We start from the raw sequence: 21,232 nt of genomic DNA, 5'->3' as shown, positions 1-21,232 counted from the left end.
TATATATCACCATGTTTATATACGTTCCTCTTGTATGTATAAAATGACACCTGTACACACTCCAGACAACTGATATACATTCATACCCACTCCAGAGAACTGATATACATCCATACACACTATCAAATCTATCCCAAACAGACATGCCAACTAACAGCAAATTACCTTTACACCTCTCCGTACTAAAATAAAAGTCATCCTGTAGGATTGAGAAACAGAAGGAACGATCACACAATGGTCAGGCTTATTGAAAAAAGACATTGCGCAAGAAAACCTTTATAATATACTAATATAATTAACCAAATATAAAAGTTCATACAAATATTCCATTTCTTAATGCGTGAAACATAATGTCTTACTCAACTAAACAATACATTTGTACTATAAAAATATCATTTAAAAAGACAATTTTGACACATGCCACTCTTACGTGTGTTTGCCAAACATATAGTGTTTTTATTTGGTCTGGGAGTAAAATAAGATAACATGTCAGGATTGTGGAGCACACAAAGAGTGAACTCATATCAAATTAAATATAAAGTCTTCTATGGGGTGGTAGTGCCAAATTTGAAATTGTCTGGCTTAAAATAAAAGAAATACACTTCTGTCTTACAGAGTAAATTTCAGTTTCTCTCATGAGATTTTTATTTCACAAAGAAATTTGGTAAAACATGCCTTTCCACAATATAAATATCAGCATATTACAATGTATCTAGACTTGTGCATACAATTAACAAGACCGATTTCTTCCTGTTTCTGAAATGTGTCCATTCATCCATTATGGAGAAAGGTTTTCACAATAGTACAGCAAAAGAAACGTTGGAATTTCTGCTGCTGGTCACAGGGGCGTCTTAATCTACCCACTGGCAATGGCCATTTCGTTCTGAGAGAGAGAGAGAAAGAAAAGAAGAGAGAGAGAGAGAGAGAGAAAGGGCAGGAGAAAAAGAGGACAATCAGACAGATAACAAGAGAACCTGCATGTGAATGTGAAGATTCGGCCATTCAAGCTGTCAGTTTGCATGTATAACCTGTAGGCAGACAGCACTGATCCTCCACCATGACAGATACACTAGAGTCACGATCAACAAAACAGCAAAAACTGTGTGTGTGTGTGTGTGTGTGTGTTGGCTATCACTTTTCCTGGGAAGGATTGTGGGTGAGAACACTGTTAGTGGGGTGTGTGTGTTTTGGAGGCGCAACAGAGAAAGAGAAAACAATGTTAATGAGATGTGTGGTGGTGTGTGTGTGTGTATTTGTGTGAGAAAAATAAAACGTCACGATGAGGAAACTACATACACGAGAGTGTCAGTAACAATCAAATGACCTTTATTGGGGACAGTACTGTGTGTGTGTGTGTGTGTGTTATAGTCTTAGGTGTATATAGTCTTAATGTCTGTACTAACACAGTTGGTTCTTCATTCACATTTAAAAAATGGCAGACGCTATTTGCATCGTGGTGAAAGTAGCTGAAAGAGTGCTGTTTACACCCAGATGTAAACACCATTATATACTGTTTACACCCTGATGTAAACACCATTATATACTGTTTACACCCAGATGTAAACACCATTATATACTGTTTACACCCTGATGTAAACACCATTATATACAGTTTACACCCAGATGTAAACACCATTATATACTGTTTACACCCAGATATAAACACCATTATATACTGTTTACATCCAGATGTAAACACCATTATATGCTGTTTACACCCAGACTATTTGCATTCTGTTTCTACCTTAGCGTAAGAGCATGATGTTCAAACATGCTTTTTTATTCAATATAGTCAGAACCGATTCATTTATTCATGTATGTATATATATCTCAGAGGTTGTTTTGAATCTTGGGTTTCTCCATTGAGGTGTTCTCCTTTTGAACCTCCATTCTTCTCATTGATCTGATCAAGTTTTGTTTTTGATTAACTCAGTTGTTTTCACTAGGGCTTGGATCTGGATCTTTGCAGAGCTGAACACTGATTGTATGAAATAAATAAATAAGAAAAGCACTATACAATTACATTTGAATGGAATTTAATTATTATGATTGTGTATGCACACACATTTGTTCAAGAGGTGCACAGTATGCCCTGACCACTGCAGTCATGCGCTCAATCCCATTGTTCAGCCCATTAATCTGTTACTGTTGTTTTCTCAGATATATACGGTGCTCAGCATAAATGACAACACCCCCTTTGAAAAGTAAGATTTTAATCAATATCTCATTGAACACAAACAATTTCCAAAATTTTGACCAGTTTCACAGAACAAATATAACTTGGATTACAAAATCTAATTTTACTCAAATTAGTAGATGCAAAAATGAATACAGCCCACAACAAAAGTATCTAGAATTTTGTATGATCTCCATGATTTCTAAGGACAGCACCAAGTCTTCTAGGCATGGATTGAACAAATTGGTGACGTATTGCAACATCTTTTTACGTTCTTGAAGAATGAGCTCTTTCAGAGCCTGTATACTGCATGGAGAGTGATGATCAACTTGTCTGTTCAGAATTCCCTACAGGTGTTTGATCAGGAGACATAGTTGACCACTGAATCATCTTCAGAAATGCAACAGTGGCCTTAGATGTGTGTTCTGGATCATTGCCATGTTGGAAAAGTGCATGACCACCAAGGGCACGGAGTCAAGTATAATCTTCTCTGTCAGGGCAGTTCGTCTGTGAATTCATGACACCGTCAATGAAACGCAGCTCCCAGACACTAGCAGCACTCAAGCACATAAGGACACTACCACCACCATGTTTCACCACCATGTTTCACTGAAGGCACCATACATTTGTCCTTCTCACTCCTCACCTTCGCAATGCCATACAGGATGGAAGCCATCAGTTTGGAAAACATTCATGTTGGTCTCATCACTCCAGAGTCCCAGTAGTGTTCATCTTGCTCAGCATGGGCCCTGGCTACTTCTAGATGGGCGTTTTTATGTGTGGGCTTGAGGAGAGGCGTTCATCACAGACCAAGCTTTTGTGTGACATTCCTCTGCAACCTACGCCATATTCCTCTCTTTCAGCTAACTGCAGCGAACTTAATGGAACTTACATCATCAGAGGAAGCTCCTGTTTAGGTATTAATGTCCATGGACGGCCTGCATGACTGAGAGATGGTTGCAGTTCTGTTTTAGTTAACACTTTTGTATCACTTTTGCTACCGTATTCTGAGTGACAAAGCTTTGTTGATCATCTTGCAGCCTTCACCTTTCTTGTATAAATTGCTTTCCTTCTCAGGTTTTGCCACATTTCTCTTTCATGTGGTGCCGTTGCTGACAGAATGAAATGAGAAGGGACTTTCTTTGTTGAGTAAAGACCTTTTATCGGCAACTATCTGCTGGGCACCAGTTTAATGAACAATTACACTCACCTGTGGTTGAATTCTTGATCATTAAAACTTTGTACTCTAAACCTTAGCTTCGCTTCTAAGATGTTCTTTGTGGTGTACTCATTTTTGCAATATGTACTTGAATTAATTTATTAGGAAAATTACTTTTTTTTTGTGTGTGTGCACATCAACAAGTCTTTTTTGTTCAAATCTTTATGGCCCACATTTGTGGAAGTATTTTATAGTATCCCAGATTAAATGTTGATTATGAAAGAAAACTAAAGGTTTTCTGACAAATCTGCATGGGTGTGTATTTTAAATCCTCATAAACTTGATTTCATCACAGAACTGTCAATAACCAACTACATAAACCCTATTTGTAGTAACTGTCCCAACTCAATGCTTTGCATGTAGAAAGAAAGTCATTAAGAGAAACGTTCAGTGTCTTTACAGTTCACAGTAGTTGTACTGGGAACCACACGTCATTTTATCCTGTTTTAACAGTTTTTTATCCTGTAAAATACAGGAATTAATTTGATTGGTTTTGTCACTACGATGGTCAATTTTCCGTTCTTTAAGATGCACTAAAACACGTTATAGCAAGGTGAGGACTCCCTGTCCCTTTAGATTCATGCTTACTTCAGGAGGCGTGACGGCCCCCACGAGCAGAGTAACCTTATCAATACTGGGTCATCAGAGTCACTGCTAGGTCCAGGTGTGATCCTTTACACCACAATCAGCACACCTGATGGTTGAGAAAGAACAACCGCCCAACTATAGTCGTCATCGGCATGAGTTGTTACGAGAGGGAGAGCGCGGCTTCTGGTCACGATGGGGGACTTGAGCAGGATGCCGGATTCCTGCCTCTCGCCTATCCAGGACACGGGTATAGTCAGATTGGATTTCATGGTGGCACCAGGGGCTCTGCTCGACTTGAGGAGATACGCAGAACCTCGGAAGATGATGCGTGAGGCTCTCAGCAGAGACGAGAGGTGATGAGTAACCACCGGCTCCCGAGGACGCAAATTTCTGGGGACGAGGTGGTACTCAGCACCTTCGTCAGTACCGATGATACCATGGATGCCCGAGAATCCAGAATGCATGAAGAGCAGCAGAGGTGCCAGGGAGGAGAACCTACGTGACTGTCATCAATGAGAGAGTTCCACCAACATCTCCATTGTGTGCTCCAGCTTGCATCGTACCAGCCTGTGGACAGTTGGATCCACCGTATGTTGATAGACAATCCTACCTGTGCAAACCCCCACTCCAAAAAAAAAAAAATTAATAAACCACAGTAGATATAAACAGTTTATTCAAATTGAATCTCACTTGTTACAAACAATTTCTTCTGCACCAAAGCTTTACTGGTCAATATTGACTGCTTTACACTTACATATTATTTTATGCTTGGGAAGAGGTCTTTATTGTTTTTAATACACAACCAAATCCATACATGGTCTAAGTACATCCATAACACTGTAGAGAAGCACCTAGAAGGACGGTCAGAATGTAGTGCTCTAGTGAGCAAAGCTATAGGTTTTAGTAGCCTTCAAAGTGACCACTTCTATGTCCACTTGTTAGGAAGTGTTTGGTTCCATGTGGTCCTGTGCAGGTACTGGACCATTAATGTTATATACTCTGTTAACAGAATCTGGACCGAAGCAATACCAGAACAGACATCTAGAATGACAGGCACTGAAAATATCAGCTGTGTATAAATAATGATGTTACAAAACATAGCTGAGTATAAATAACACGTGACTGGACATGGCAAAACCATTTTAAACTAGATGTAATGCAATGCTGTGGAATTTCAAAACAATACAAAATAAAAGCTTCTACAAAAAACATCTAGAAAATAAAAGTAACTTCAAGGTTATGAGATTGAATTCAGTACGGAATGAACTTCTGGATACTTTTTGATTCTTTAAAAACATTTGACAATTGTCACAATCTTATAATGGCGCAAATGCCCAGCTACACTATATTGCCAAAAGTATTCGCTCACCTTCCTTGACTCACATATGAGCTTGAATGACATCCCATTCCTAATCCATAGGGTTCAATATGACGTTGGTCCACCCTTTGCAGCTAGAACAGCTTCAACTCTTCTGGGAATGTTGTCCACGAAGTTTAGGAGTGTGTTTATGGAGATTGTTGAGCATTCTTCCAGAAGCGCATTTGTTTGGTCACATACTGATGTTGGACGAGAAGGCCTGGCTCTCAGTCTCCACTCTAATTCATCCCAAAGGTGTTCTATCTGGTTGTGGTCAGGAATCTGTGTAGGCCAGTCAAGTTCATCCACACCAGTCTCTGCCATCCATGTTTTTATGGACCTTGCTTTGTGGACTGGTGTATAGTCATGTTGGAAGAGAAAGAAGCCAGTTCCAAGCTGTTCCCACAAAGTTGGGTGCATGGAATTGTCCAAAATGTCTTCACTGGAACTAAAGGGCCAAGCCCAGCTCTTGTAAAACAACCCCATACCATAATCCCCCTCCACCAAACTTTACACTTGGCACAATTCAGTCAGTGAAGTACCATTCTTCTGCAACTGCCAAACCCAGACTCGTCCATCAGATTACCAGATGGAGAAGTGCGATGTCACTCCAGAGAACGCACCTCCACTGTTCTAGAGTGCAGTGGCGACGTGCTTTACACCACTGCATCTGCTTTGTATTGCACTTGGTGATGTATGGCTTGGATGCAGTTGCTCGACCATGGAAACCCATTCCACAAAGTTCTCTGCGCACTGTTCTTGAGCTAATCTGAAGTTTGGATGTCTGTAGTGATTGACTCTGCAGTAAGTTGGCGACCTCTTCACACTATGCGCTTCAGCATCCGCTGACCCCACTGTGTCAGTTCCCAAACACTTCCATTTCCTTATAATACAGCTGACAGTTGACAGTGGAATATTTAGGAGGGAGGAAATGAGAAAAGAGAGCCATTCTTTCACAAATGTTTGTAAAAACAGTCTGCATGCCCAGGTGCTTAATTGTATACACCTGTGGCCATGGAAGCGATTGGAACACCTGATTCCAATGTGGATTGGTGAGCAAAAACTTTTGGCAACATAGTGTATTACGTTTCAGGTACGGGTCACCTCTCAGTGGACACCTTCTATAAGTATGGGACCCCTACTTAATGACATACTGGACCCATTTTGGCTGTCAACTTTTACTTGTTTACTTCTAAGTTTATTGTGTTCTTGAGGGTGCTAAGGGCTTTTCATTGTTTTTTAACTTAATTTTGTCGTGTCAAGTCTGGACTGTTTTGTTCTGCATTGTTTATGTACAGGTATATGTAATAAAAAGGCTTAAAAGGTGCAATGGGGCACAGTGTAAAAAAAATCCTATCAAATGTACCCAGTTTAAAACCAATGAACACACAAAAGCCAAATTCAAAAAGAGTCAAACCTGTGAGATTTTCTTACAGCGTCAATACTGTCTCAGTATTATACATCTAAAAAAAATGAAAGTGAAAGAAAGTGATGCACAAGTGCAGACCGAGGAACAGGATCAATTCGTGGATGAATAGCCACTGTTCCCAAATGTGTACAGACAGCAAACACTTCACATATTAACATCTTCACATATTAAACACTCCATTCAGGCGGCACAGAAGGGAGGTTGTGTGGGCTTCACTGCTTTTAACTGAACCCTCGGAAGAAAAGGATGCCTGGTTCCTGGAGGAGAGAAAATACACACAAAAACGTCTGAAAGGACGGGAAAGGGCACAAAGCAGGATGAGTGAAGGCCACAGGACGTTCAGATGCCAAACGGGCCGCCACAGGACAGTCACAAAGCCAACAGCAGTCGTAGCACAGAGCGATGGAAGATGATGAAGGGTGCAGATAAGTGAGCAGACGAACGAGTGACAACCACATGACCAGAGCAACAGATCACAGGAGAAACACCACATGACAGGCAGCAAGTGAAGTGTCACCATTCAGTGTCAGCCATTTGATGTTAATGCATTGATGAGTGAAATTTTTTTTTCTAAATCTAATTGCAAAATAGAATGTGGTATGACTAAGAAAGTAATCTGGTAAACATTCAATTCAGCTAACCATCCATCTGCACCTGCCCAGTACTGTCTGATTACACTGCTCTAGCACCTATCCCCAGTACTGTCTGATTACACTGCTCTAGCACCTATCCCCAGTACTGTCTGATTACACTGCTCTAGCACCTGTCCCCAGTACTGTCTGATTACATTCCTCAAGTACCTGTCCCCAGTACAGTCTGATTACACTGTTCAAGCACCTGTCTCCAGTACTGTCTGATTACACTGCTCTAGCACCTATCCCCAGTACTGTCTGATTACACTGCTCTAGCACCTATCCCCAGTACTGTCTGATTACACTGCTCTAGCACCTGTCCCCAGTACTGTCTGATTACATTCCTCAAGTACCTGTCCCCAGTACAGTCTGATTACACTGTTCAAGCACCTGTCTCCAGTACTGTCTGATTACACTGCTCAAGCACCTGTCCCCAGTACTGTCTGATTACACTGCTCAAGCACCTGTCCCCAGTACTGTCTGATTACACTGCTCAAGTACCTGTCCCCAGTACTGTCTGATTGGAGGGATCTGTTCCATTGTCTCCCCTTTCTTTGTGGAAAAAATGCAATTCTTGTGTTTTGGCTACACTACATCTTTTGGCCAGTCTTCCAACATGCAACATAGCTGCCAACACGCCGGGAAAATGTAAAGAAAAACAGCTAAACACGAAATTACAGCAGATATACCTACTAAATAACGTGACAACAGGCCCCGCCGTTTGAGAAATACAACACCACCTGTGTCTGTGTGTTCTACAAGGACTTCTTTTCCTTATCCCTTATGCTTTTTCACACTCACTCACTCTGGAGAGTGGATTTGAAAAGACTAATTTTCAGTGCTGGGAAAACGACATTTTAACCTGTGCGAATGGGCAAAACGTATGAAAACAGGCATTTGCCCCATTTACTGGCCTCGCTGCGCCTTGGAAGTCTTGCACAAACGCAAGGAGATGGAACATAACGGGAATAAACAAACGCCCGGGAGTCGGACGGTGGGAATATCTTACGGGGCAGCAGAAGCATGCGGGGAAACACGAGGAGAGAAAGGAGCCAATCGTTCAAACGACGACACGTCGACATAAAGAGCGCGGTGGAATCCGGCCTTGGCTGTCCCGTTCTCATGTCGGCAGGTCAATATAGCCACGGCAGGCTCCAGAGACATAAAGGCTGTATTGTTCCTCCCTCTTTATGAAGCCACCAGAGTGGGAGGCCGTTTCAAACAGAGCATGAGCAACCTACATGAACGTTGCCATCATACAGCACAGCAACAAAAGTGCGGACTTCTCACCCTGGGCCGAGGTTGAGCGCTATAGATTTCACAGTCCAGACACTGTACAGTGTACAGAAATCACAAATCTGAATGGGAAAAGGAGGCCTCAGAAATGCACATTGAAGTAGTTTACCTGCTCTCAGATACCACTAATATACTTGTAACATCTACGTTATACAGAATTTAACATCTTACAGTGGACAGACCTCCCTCTCTCATATATTATGGCGATGTACTTTAAAACAACTACCATGACCCCAGTACTGCTGTACTGCCTTCCAGAAAAGCACATTTAAAAGGTCCATTCTGGGTATCGGCAGACAGCCACATATGAGCTTAATATAAATGTATACTAAATATAAATATGTACTAAATTCTACACTGATGTTATATACACTCTGTCCAGCAGTAGGATAATTTGATATTCCTGGTGAGTATTACAAGTGCGGCCAGAATCTGTTCACAAAGCCCGAAGAACACTCACTCAAACACTGCCCCCATCTGGTAGTGTTACCAAACACCGGGAGCCCTGTCCTCAGACCCTGGACACACCGTGGGTAATGATCAGGCCCAGGGAGAACGCAGTGGAATTCAAATGTTCCACATTCATCTAGATGCAGTACTACTACTCCAAATAGGAGTATAGTCTGGATTTCAGACGCAACCTCGTTGTGGATTTTCTTAAAACCACCACCATGGCTGAAATGGGAGCTGCCTCCTGGCATGAAGAATAGCAATACTGGAGCCCCGGCACGCACAGCAGACACTGTAGTGCAAGACCTCCACCCAAACCCCACCCGCACATGTATGAGCACCGACTTTCTCTCGACTGCCAGGAGCAAACACAACTAAAGCATCCTGTCATGTTAGCCAGTGGACGCCGAGGCTTTTATTTACATCAACGATGTTCGTGACTGAAACACTTCATTTCTTCATCACAAACGCATCTTGGCAACTTGGCATCATATCACCAAATACCTTCGGTTAATCCTGTTCATTTAAAGAAATTCCCCCGCAAAGGACTCTGGGAAATCTGCCGTCACTTAAAGGAGACCTATTATGCAAATGTTCAATGTCCATTTTCAATTACATTATTTTTTGGGGATTCTAGAATAAATTTACCTGGTTCAGTGTTCCAAAAACCACACAATGCTCTGATTGGTCAGCTTGTGCACTATTCATATCTGTCAACCACCAATGAGATTCTGCTCCTCCCTCACCTTCTTCTTCAGTCTTGCAGTCTGCACAGACCCTTCTGTCCTGAGCAGCTGTAGACACTGTTGTGTTTGAAAACATTAGTGTCCGGTGGTTCCCAAGCAGCGTGTGCTCCAAAGAATGTACGATTCTCTACGTAGAGGCAGAACTTAAAAAAAAAAAGTTCTTAAAAAAAAAGCATTAGAAACGAATTACTTATTATTCTTATTTATTAATTATGCTAATACTAATACATCCCTCCGCCCAGATATGATCATGACCACTCAGGCTTCAAAACAGCTGATTATACTGGAGCTGAAAGTGGGAAGAAAACATCGAGGAAGACAACGGGAGGAAGAAGTTCCAGGAACTGGTGGAGGAGGGCGGGGAGCGAGGCTGGAAGACGGTACAGGAGCGGATAGAGGTCGGCTGTGGGGGATGTGCAGGTCTCTGTGCGGGGTTCTCAGCCACCTTGGCATCGTAGGAGCCACAAAGAAGAGGGCCATCAAGTCCACAAGCGAAGCCGCCCAAAAGCCCCCCGGGCGGCTTAGGATGAAGATGGCAGATCTGTGGGCTGCTACTGGGACTCACGTCGGGGCTTGATCACCCCCGGCTGGGTCGCCTGGGTAAGGGTGTATGATGTTACAAGACCCGAAACACGCCATGACCCCAGGATTCATCACTGATGATGCATCCCAGGGCATCCATGAGGTGTATTTTGTATATTTATATATATAATTAGCATCTTGTACTCAAATCCGGCTGCACACTTTAACACTGTTCAACATCTAGCAATCGGGGAAATAGTTCCAGGTAAAGGTGGAAAAACGGCAGATTAACTAAACCATCATACACCACAATGAGATCAACAGTCAAGTCTTCATCAGCAGAGGAACCTACAGCCAGGCATATTGTGGCTCGGCTACAGTCACATCCACACTTGAACACGCTTTTAACATCCCAGATCCACTATAACCCACACTTACATGTTGGGAACCTGAATCTGCCACTGGGCCACAAAGTTGTAACTATCAAATCCTCCTGAGTAAATGCGAAAACCCGGCACTGGATTGCGCATAGTGTTAAGTGCTGTGCACACAGTAAAATAACTGGAACAGTGGAAGGAACCACGGTAAAATTTATTTCTGTGCAGTTCTGTGTATTTCTACTGGCTTCCAGTAGCGTCACGCATCAGATATAAAAACTTGATGCTTGCATACAAAGCCAAAAATGGACTAGCCCCTCCCTACGTGATGTCCATGATAAAAAGCCGATCCGTACAGCGAACACTCAGAACCTCAAGCTTGGCTTGACTCGAAACTCCATGTTTAAAGTCTCATGGAAGACAAAGCTCCAGACTATTCTCCGTCCTGGCTCCAAGATGGTGAAACGATCTTCCATTAGCTGCTAGGACTGCAGAGTCTATTGCTATCTTCAAGCGTAGACTGAAGACTCACCTGTTTGTTGAGTTGTTGTTTGGGGGGGGAACCCCTGTAACTCCTGTAATTTAGTAGTATCTGACTCAATGTCAATATCTTGAATTCTGGCCTATCCGTACTATTACCTAGGATGAATTCTGTGATCAGATGCAAAGCACTTTATAAGTCACTCTGGATAAGAGCGTCCGCTAAATGCCGTAAATGTAAATGTACTGAACAAACTCTTCACAGAGAAGGTGCCAAGCTTGTTGGTAGGCAGGCAACATGGAGAATGTTATGAGATGATGTCATCAAACAAAATGGCTGAAATTCCAACAAGGTGTTTCAAGCAGCTGAGTAAAGTGCATTCTCAGTGTGCGCTCTGCCTAGCAAGGTAATAATTTCATTGAGCTGCCCGTTTTAAATACAACTGCTAAGGCAGGAGTTAATCTGCAGGTTTAACGATACGCTAGGTGATGTGTGGCCGAGTCAGACGGCACTGCTGTGGGCAGGCTAGCTCACTGCTCCCCAGCGCTAGTGCAGCCTGGACGCTCTCGTCACCGAGCTTAGAGAAGAAAAGCAAACCCTTCACCTACAACTGGTATCCTTGATCTGACTGGGACAGAGCAAACTAATCGGAAATAAACGAAACAAGAAAGAAAGAAATAAATGACTGTTAGAAACTAATGAAACATTTCAAAAACTATATCAACACATCACATAAAAAATACTTAAGCATCACTGTGACCAGTGAGCTGTGCTCAATTTCGATCAAGCTTTAAAATTAAAATCACATGAAAGCAGGTATTGACTTTACATCCATAATATACAATAACTACACACTGAGGAAAAAAATAAATCACAGATTTGTTCAGCCAGGACTGCTGCTATACATACGTCTTGGACATTCATGAAGATCACAACTCTTTAAATTGGCAGTGTGTAACACAATGCCACAGTTGAAAACAATTTGTGGCAGTTCATAAAAAGGGGCAATGCCAAACGCAGAGCTTATTAGGAAGTCTACGCTTCAGAACCAACTATTCACCTCAAGCTGAAAAGACTGAAGACAACTGCTTTATAACTAGTATTGATTTGGACATGGACATAACTCCTGCTAATAGACGACATACCAGTGTCTATACTGACATAATGCAGTGAATGACAAGAAAGTGAAATGAAAGAAATCTGAATGAATGGGTAAGGCCCATTCAGTCCCGCCGAAAATTCAATTTAATAACTTTTCAAGGACTTCAGGATGAAGGCATATGAGGCAGAAAGATTGATAGGCCAAGAACACTGACAATAAGCAAATCATGTCGGTAGAAGAGGAAGATGGGGGAATGTTCTCTGGCTGTGGGAAAGTTAAAGCGTGGCCTGCGGTCTGGCCTCAAGAACAGGAGCAGCGGGCACATTAGCGTCCTTGAGAGTATTTAGGATAGAAGAGCTTCTCCAGAGGGAAAGAGGACTAAAAGCATTTTATTCATAGTTCGATAAGAGGACAAATGGACATCCAGTTAACGGAGTCAAATGAAGTCAGTGTGTGTGTGTGTGTGTGTGTGTGTGTGCGCATTAATAAATAAATAAACGAACGGGAAGACGATGGCGGCTGGACGGAGAGATGGATGGGAAGAATGGTGGCGTTTAAAGGAGAGAGCGGGCGAAACCCGCAGAAAATGAAACAAAGTGAAAGAAAGAGCAGCAGCAGAATGATCGACGGTGCCGAGAGACGCTGAGAGACGTCTGGCGCACCAGAGACAGAAGACGTGAACGTGATTATAGGGAGGATCGCAAGGGCAGACGGACGTGCCAGTAAGACTGAGACTCAAAAGGTGGACCTGAATCTGTTGGTGCCGTACGCACCGTGTGCTAAACTGCTGATCGTCTAGTTGCGTGGGCCACAGGGGAGGTTAGGTACGCCTCATGGCTGGACAAGAACAGAACAGGAAAATGCAGTAGAGAGAAATAACCATCAGGAAACCAGAAAACGACAATCTTAAAAAGCTTAAATCTCATGGCAGAAAACACTATTAATCAAACACATTATTTGCTCTTTATTTCAAATAACAGTACAGCACTAGTGTTCTTACATTGGTGAACAAGGGTAAAACTAGTGTAAATCACCAGAGTGGCTCTGTTCAGACTTAAGTGCACAGGCCTGATCTCACTAAACAAAGACGAGACATTCAATAACTGCTCTTGGGTTAATTCATAAGAAAACCTACGGTGGCTGAAATCGGCCAAAGCTGTGAGGTTCCCAGAGCTTTATCGCCTCTGCTTTGCAGGGCGTCATATCCAGAGTCCAAAAGAGCAGAAATCAATGAACCAATACGCTCAGTGAGTTGGTTTAGTGGGACAAGCAAAACATTCATTTGCTGAATCAGTTTGGAAAACCATTTGAAACAATGATAATGGGGACACACACAACATGATCGCAAAACACAAAATGTTAATTTGCTGAATCAGTTTGGAAAACCATTTGTAATGTTCATGGACACACACAACGCATGACCACAAAATGCAAAATGTTCATTAGCTGAAGCAGTTTAGAAAACCATCTGCAACAATGATCATGGACACACACACGATCAAACAGACCTGTATCACATGCATGCAACAATCATCCTCTCTCCAAATTACACTCCTGACTGCAACCAACCCAAACAAGAATGTCCTCTCTCCTCCAGCACAATGACTGACCTTCTAAGCCTTATTTTGAAGATTTTCTAAGGTTTTGTCACCGGCCGCTTCTACTCGTCAAACACCACCACTGCACAACCACCAATACCTAGCAACGGGATGGTCACACCATTCTGAACTTCATACAGAGAGCCGAGAGAGAGAGAGAGCGCCGAGAGAGAGAGACTCTCTGAAGGGTTTAATTCCAAACCAGGACACCCAGATCCACATTAGTGACACACGGCAAGACTTTAAATGAGCTCTATCAGGTGTATAGTAGCTTGGCAACAATAAAACCTGAAGCCAGACTCTACATTGTTCTTATATGAATAAACAAAATGGGGGGCAAGATCTGTTTTAAACACATGATAACACTTGCCTGTGTGTGTTTCATCCATGCTCGTCAAACATGGACTAGATCACATTTTACCAAATAATAATGACATCAATAACAAGCACCATGTCTCGCAGACGATGAAAGACTAAAACGCAACACACGTTTTCAAATAAAATAGGTTTATTTCCAGTCCGAAAAGATTAAAATGACAACAATAACAAAAAGAAGACAGTTAAAAGGATGACTGGTGGGGTCACAACGTGTTAGGGGAGGAGCCATTCTTATGGATCATTCACTTTGTGTACATATTTATAAATGAATACAAATATACATATTAATTATTTAATAAAAAATATCTTAGCTTATGAGGGCAACTGGTGGCTAAAGTCAACTGAAAGCAGTCCTGTGGTAAAGGAAGGAGCGGGGATCACTTCAGCGTGTGTGGGACATACGGATGAGCACATGACACTAAGCTCGCTCCGTCATAACTTCCCTTTACACAGAAGCAAAAGCAGAGGTGGAAAAGAACGAAATGGGGGGGGGGGGGGGGGGGGTGTTTAACACTCTTAAGAAACAGCCAAACGCAAGTGTTGTACAAACAGATGAGACGGGTGGAGGGGATAAGGATCCGTTAACTGTGTGGTACATACACGAGAAAGGCATGTCCGTGTCACACACACCAGCAACACTGCCAGCACTAGAAGACCCCGAAAAGCAAAACAAATTCAGAAGGTTTTATTGTGACCTGACCACCGAGAACAGCGGTTTGGATGTACAACAGTCCCAGAGGAGAACCAAAAAAAAAAAAAAAAGAATAAAACAATTTTTTTTTAAGTGTGTGGGGAGAGGGTTCCAATTAAAACACATGATTATGTTACATAGTCCAGTGATGAGCTTAGTCTGCACAAATGACCCTGTGTCACTTGTGGGTAATGGAGTTTGGTGTGGGTGTGGTGGCACTGTAAACCAGTTGACAACATGGTTCTATGGCAACTATACTATTTAAATAAAACACGTTTTTAATTGCCCATCATGAAGTGTTCTACATGGTTCGTATCTGTTAAATGTTTTGTGCTGTAACCTGGAGGACGGGGTGTTACTGTAACAGCAGTATGACGCCACGCACACACATCGTTTAGCACTAAATGAACCTCTATGAAGAACAGCACCAGCTGCCTTTAACAATCAGTGTGTGTTCTCAGCTCGTGTTTGCATCTCGAGAAAGATCAATGACCCACATTTCTATTTTTGGTAATAGATTTCAGCATAATTTAACAAAAGCACATAGTGAAGCAGAAGGTCTTGGAATCCTCGGACCTGTTAATCGGCACAGCAGGTGGACAGGGCTAGGGAAGGAACCACGCACGACAACGTCACCGGGAGATGATCAAGTGTGTGTTACAAACGCTTTATTCACATCAGGTTAAAAGCATTCAACAGGTGCCTCTTGGCACCATCATCTCACACGTGCACATGGATAACGCAGATCTTTCACACAGTTCAGATGTGCCAGGCAACGTACACACTAAAAGCACTGTTCTTCTCGGTGACCACTCCCATGACTGCTGCTCATTGTTTAGATTATTATTATTATTACAAAAATAGTCAGGTATCCACACCCTTAAAAGGGCTTTCCGTTTACTGGTAAACCTAACTGAGTTATATGTGGCCACACAAGCACCATCACAAAGCCTGTGGAGGGGGGAGGGGCAGCGGGGAGGAGGGACACTTCATTAGATTGTCAGTTTTGTTACAAGGTGAACTGCAAAAGTTGAAAGAAATTACCCTGCGTGGCTCGAGATGAAGATTCGCAGCTTGGTCACAAGGGGAACATTCCCACGAGGGTGGAGGGGGAGACGATTCACCATTAAACTGCCCCCATGCAAGTACTTGAACACACCGTACTGTCTTACTACGCTCGAAGCCCGTCTTACTGAAGTAGCCCGATCAAAACTTTTCTAGCAACATCGTCTATTGTGGAAGATTAGCACGGGAGAATGGACACAAATGTTTCACATCAAATTCCAGGCAAATAATAGTTGAAAACTGAAAAACTCCAAGTACAGTAACCATATCCGTCTCTCACTTTCTCGCTGTAGAAAAGAACACGAAATGTCCCATCTACAGGTGTCATACAGCATTGGACAACGGAGACAAGGAGAAGTAATGACATCACCTGTCAAAAGCAAATGAATCAACTCAAGCACTGTCTCAGCCAATCGGACCATTACCCATACACTCAAGCACTAAGTCGGCCAATCAGACCATTATCCATACATTCAAGCACTAACTCTGCCAATCAGACCATTACCCATACACTCTAGCACTAACTCTGCCAATCAGACCATTATCCATACACTAGCACTAACTCTGCCAATCAGACCATTACCCATACACTCTAGCAGCAAACAGTGTTCTGGTGTGTTCCTTATTAGTAAGAGATATTCGATTATCCCCGATGCAAACACAGACACATACACTCAGACCCAGATGAGCTCTCAGGATCATGCCCCATTTGTTCTTTGTTGAAAGTCAAATTACATCTATACAAAAAATAATAAAATCGCTGAATTAGAAATGAACGATATGTAAGGAGTGAACTGACGTGTGTGAAACACACACACACACACACACACACACACACACACACACACACAGGGTAGTAGTGAACAGAAGAGTTGGTAGTAGTGACTGAGAGCTCATCTACTTTATCTGCACAGTTCAGACTTTCCACACGTGTCTTACCCACGTCTGTGTATCACACGCCCAAGGAAAGTTCTTCACACACAAACCACACCGCTAAGAGCATGATGAAACAAGCAGCCACACACAGAGAGGCACATCCCTCCCTTCCTTCGTGGACAGGTCAGAGTGGGGGTGTGTTGGGCAGTGGCACAAGCGTTTCCTCTCCGGAGGAGCCAGCGCCAAACAACTTGCACCCTTCATAGCGGTTAGTTAAGCAACGAGGTTTAAGACGCTCCGAGTTTCACAATCACAGGTGCGGGGGGGGGGGGGGGGGGGGTCAGAGAAGCTGCGCTCTACGGCAGGTGTGCAGAACGACAGAGCCTTCCACGGAGAAGACGGGACGGCCATCTGGGACATGCAAGCAGTTTCAGACATGGCAATGACGCTTCCCTCATGCCTGCACAGGACGGACACACACACACACACACACACACACACACACAAGGACGCACTAACACACACACTTGAGCTTAGCTTAGTTTAAGGAAGAGTTCAAATGGTTTCTTTCATACCAACATTCTTAGCCATATTTATAGAGGAAAATAAAGGAGGGAGGCAGTAGCATGTCCAACAGGAGGACACAGTCAGGGCTTGACAGTAGCAGGTAACACAGGAGGACACCGCCACGGCTTGACAGTAGCATGTCCAACAGGAGGACACAGTCAGGGCTTGACAGTAGCAGGTCACACAGGAGGACACCGTCAGGGCTTGACAGTAGCAGGTAACACAGGAGGACACCGCCACGGCTTGACAGTAGCAGGTCACACCGGAGGACACCGCCACGGCTTGACAGTAGCAGGTCACACAGGAGGACACCGCCACGGCTTGACAGTAGCAGGTCACACAGGAGGACACCGCCAGGGCTTGACAGTAGCAGGTCACACAGGAGGACACCGCCAGGGCTTGACAGTAGCAGGTCACACAGGAGGACACCGCCAGGGCTTGACAGTAGCAGGTAACACAGGAGGACACCGCCACGGCTTGACAGTAGCAGGTAACACAGGAGGACACCGTCAGGGCTTGACAGTAGCAGGTAACACAGGAGGACACCGTCAGGGCTTGACAGTAGCAGGTCACACAGGAGGACACCGCCACGGCTTGACAGTAGCAGGTCACACAGGAGGACACCGCCACGGCTTGACAGTAGCAGGTCACACAGGACGACACAGTCAGGGCTTGACGGTGGCAGGTCACACAGGACGACACAGTCAGGGCTTGACGGTGGCAGGTCACACAGGAGGACACAGTCAGGGCTTGACGGTGGCAGGTCACACAGGAGGACACAGTCAGGGCTTGACGGTGGCAGGTCACACAGGAGGACACAGTCAGGGCTTGACGGTGGCAGGTCACACAGGAGGACAAAGTCAGGGCTTGACGGTGGCAGGTCACACAAGAGGACACAGTCATAGCATGACAGTAGCAGGTCACACAGGAGGACACCGTCAGGGCTTGACAGTAGCAGGTCACACAGGACGACACAGTCAGGGCTTGACGGTGGCAGGTCACACAGGACGACACAGTCAGGGCTTGACGGTGGCAGGTCACACAGGACGACACAGTCAGGGCTTGACGGTGGCAGGTCACACAGGAGGACACCGTCAGGGCTTGACGGTGGCAGGTCACACAGGAGGACACCGTCATAGCATGACAGTAGCAGGTAACACAGAAGGACACCGTCAGGGCTGGACAGTGGCAGGTCACACAGGAGGACACCGTCAGGGCTGGACAGTGGCAGGTCACACAGGAGGACACGATCACTGAATGACCAAAGCAAAAGAAATTGGACAGGCTCCCCCCCAAATAAAACAAATCATAATAATATTAGAATCTTGGTTTGATTTACAAAAAAAGCTTTCAGCACTGTCAGCCTATTTTGTTTACCCGTTTTGTTTTAGGAGCAAAAATTACTGAACTTTTGGTTTGTTTGTTTTTCCCATAAAAAAACAAACAAATAAATAAAACCTCCCAATAGAAACGTGGGCAGGGGGAACTGGGGCGGGGCTTAGAGCTGGAGGGGAGGGAGTTACTCCGAGCAGACACCATCACTCCTGGCTTGAAGGAACAGAAACGTAGATTGTGCAGAAAGCGTCGCTCGTTATCCTGCTGGATTGGGTTGCGTCATGTTTTGCAGTTTTTTTTTTTTTTTTTGCTGTTTTTTAATTTAATGTCAAGCTGCATTAGATACAGGCTCTTCTTTATACACCACAATTGCACTTCACAAAAAATTAAAAACAGAAATATACAAACACAAAGAAATGTGAATCAAATTAATTACAGCAAAAAAAAAAAAAAAAAAAAAAAGTCAAGAGGATAATCAAAAAAAAAAAAACAAGAGAAGGAGGGGGAACCCGTTTGCCTCTAGCTGTGCTAGATCTCGGGGAGGGTGATGATTGTGAGGAAGGTTACATGGTTGAGGAATGGCGAGAGTCAGCCCGTGGAGGCGTGGGGGGGACTGGTGCCTTTCTGCAGGTAGATGGGGTGGCGGAAGCGAAGGGGGAGGGGCTTTCCCGCTCTGGCGCGTCCTCTGAGCAGTCTGGCGCGGCTGGGCGGAGCCAAAGCTGTAGCAGGGTCTGACGCAGGTGTCCGGAGCGCCCTCTAAAGGGCCGACAACGCTACCACATGTCGTCAGTGGACGCAGAGTCCTTGAGTGGAAAGAGGAGCAAGAGCAGCTTATGAGAGGCTACCCACTTCCACCTCAGCGTGTGTGTGTGTGTGTGTGTGTGTGTGTGTGTGTGTGTGTGTGTGTGTGAGTGAGAGAGAGAGAGAGAGGACTGCATTGTGATGAGTGACTGGCAGATGCAAAATAAAATGATCAATGGAGATGAAACAACGATGAAGAGATCTGAAACACTGATATATATGTATATAAACACCTACTTTCTGAAAAAACTGATATACTGTGAGGAAAATAAGTATTTGAACACCCTGCGAGAACCTAAAAAAAATCCTTGTGATTTCCAGATTTTTTAGATTATGTCTCACAGTGGACATGTACCAAAGATGAAAATTTCAGACTCCTCAATGATTTCTAAGTGGGAGAATTTGCAAAGTCACAGGGTGTTCAAATACTTATTTTCCTCACTGTATATAAACATCTACTGTCTGAAACACTGATTGAAGGACCTCTGTCCAAAACATCGTTTCGGACATCATTATCTGTGATTTTTTAATTTTATATTATATATATTTTAAAAATCTCAGAGACAAGATACACACCCCAATTTGACCAATGTAAACATGTTGCTATATTAATTATAAACATACACATTTTTAAACATACACATTTGACTACATGAGGATGAGAGGATTACTGACATTTCGGGCGAAAAAAATATTCAAAAGATATTTTTCCAAGATGTAAACATATGTGGCCCTTAGAAATAACAGGAAGCTTTGATGATGCATTATCTTTGCCTGAATAAACACTTTGTACACAGACATTCAACTCCAGATGTATGCAAACTACCCAATCACATAGGTGTTTAGAGAAACCCAGTCATATGTAAACATACATAAATAAAATCATACCATAAGCAGATGTTTATGAGTTGACTACATTTGGCATTAACTGAGGCTTCCCTCAAAACACGGGCCATAGCCAATAATGAAATAAGCTCTTTACGACGGGCCCTGCTGAAGGTCCTGCTGCTGCCCTGTCCTGACGCCTCACTGTCCCGCCCACCACACCGATGGTGCGCGCTGTCGATTACAACTCTAGACTCCTCCAGGGACACTCCACAGGACCTCGTGACAATGCTGCCACGTCACGTCGGTGTTCTGCGATCTGAACCTGTGCCAACGCAGGTCTGTTCTCAGGATTCCTCCTCTAAACAAGCGACCTCTGCCATACGCAATGCTGCGTTGACCTGCCATGCAATTAACAAAGTATGGACACACAAATCTCATAATGCGTTTAGTGACGTACTGCAGTTAAGAGTTGGTTACAGCAGTGAGTCACCACATGACCACAACGTGTGGGTTTAGGCGCCGTGTTTAGAATATGCGCCCTGCGCTTACTACTGTTTTCAGACCAGTAGGACGATTCTTCCTGGAAACTAACACGTACTCAACAGACTGCGGTTGACAACAGTGGTTTATCATGACATAAAACATAAGCTTAAGTTACTCAGGTTTAAGGATTTCGGGACAACCAGCTCAGCCCTCTGTAGTCCGCACCTACCGCACC

General features: G+C 43.8%; 2 protein-coding genes across 6 annotated transcripts in view; both read right to left on the bottom strand.

Moving 5' to 3' along the window:
- Positions 1 to 271: 271 nt before the first annotated feature.
- The window catches only part of ppm1aa (protein phosphatase, Mg2+/Mn2+ dependent, 1Aa), a 29,981-nt gene continuing 9,020 nt past the window's right edge, over positions 272 to 21,232 (bottom strand). Inside the window, exon 6 of one of the 3 annotated variants that reach the window (XM_076985626.1) lies at positions 272 to 883. In XM_076985626.1, coding sequence (XP_076841741.1) covers positions 857 to 883 — 27 coding nt within the window. In that variant the 3' untranslated portion in view covers positions 272 to 856. Of the gene's footprint in view, positions 884 to 4,639; positions 7,027 to 19,177; positions 19,689 to 21,232 lie in introns of those variants that run through there. The other 2 variants (XM_076985624.1, XM_076985625.1) reach the window with 2 other exon arrangements.
- Positions 15,694 to 19,030, bottom strand: LOC143485924 (uncharacterized). Of its 3 annotated transcripts, none has more exons than XM_076985627.1 (2): positions 18,236 to 19,030; positions 15,694 to 18,157 (listed from the first exon to the last, which is right to left on the bottom strand). In XM_076985627.1, exons 1-2 carry the CDS (start codon positions 18,685 to 18,687, stop codon positions 17,539 to 17,541), a joined length of 1,071 nt encoding a protein of 356 aa, XP_076841742.1. In that variant the 5' UTR covers positions 18,688 to 19,030; the 3' UTR covers positions 15,694 to 17,538. The 3 variants fall into 3 exon arrangements, with proteins under 3 accessions (XP_076841742.1, XP_076841743.1, XP_076841744.1); XM_076985628.1 differs by having other exon boundaries at positions 15,694 to 18,118; XM_076985629.1 differs by having other exon boundaries at positions 15,694 to 18,118; positions 18,470 to 19,030.

The sequence above is a fragment of the Brachyhypopomus gauderio genome, unplaced genomic scaffold, assembly GCF_052324685.1.
Source record: "Brachyhypopomus gauderio isolate BG-103 unplaced genomic scaffold, BGAUD_0.2 sc43, whole genome shotgun sequence".
Lineage (NCBI taxonomy): Eukaryota > Metazoa > Chordata > Actinopteri > Gymnotiformes > Hypopomidae > Brachyhypopomus > Brachyhypopomus gauderio.
Note: the sequence above shows the minus strand (reverse complement) of the source record. Positions and strands in the feature narration are given on the sequence as shown.

What these genes read in the sequence shown, in the direction of transcription:
- LOC143485924 (XM_076985627.1), bottom strand. Translation starts at nt 18,687, where the DNA reads ATGACGGTGTCCTCCTGTGTGACCTGCCACCGTCAAGCCCTGACGGTG. An exon ending in ACTGTGTCGTCCTGTGTGAC is followed by an intron (nt 18,158 to 18,235) that starts CTGCCACCGTCA and finishes CTCCTGTGTGAC; the next exon opens with CTGCTACTGTCAAGCCGTGG.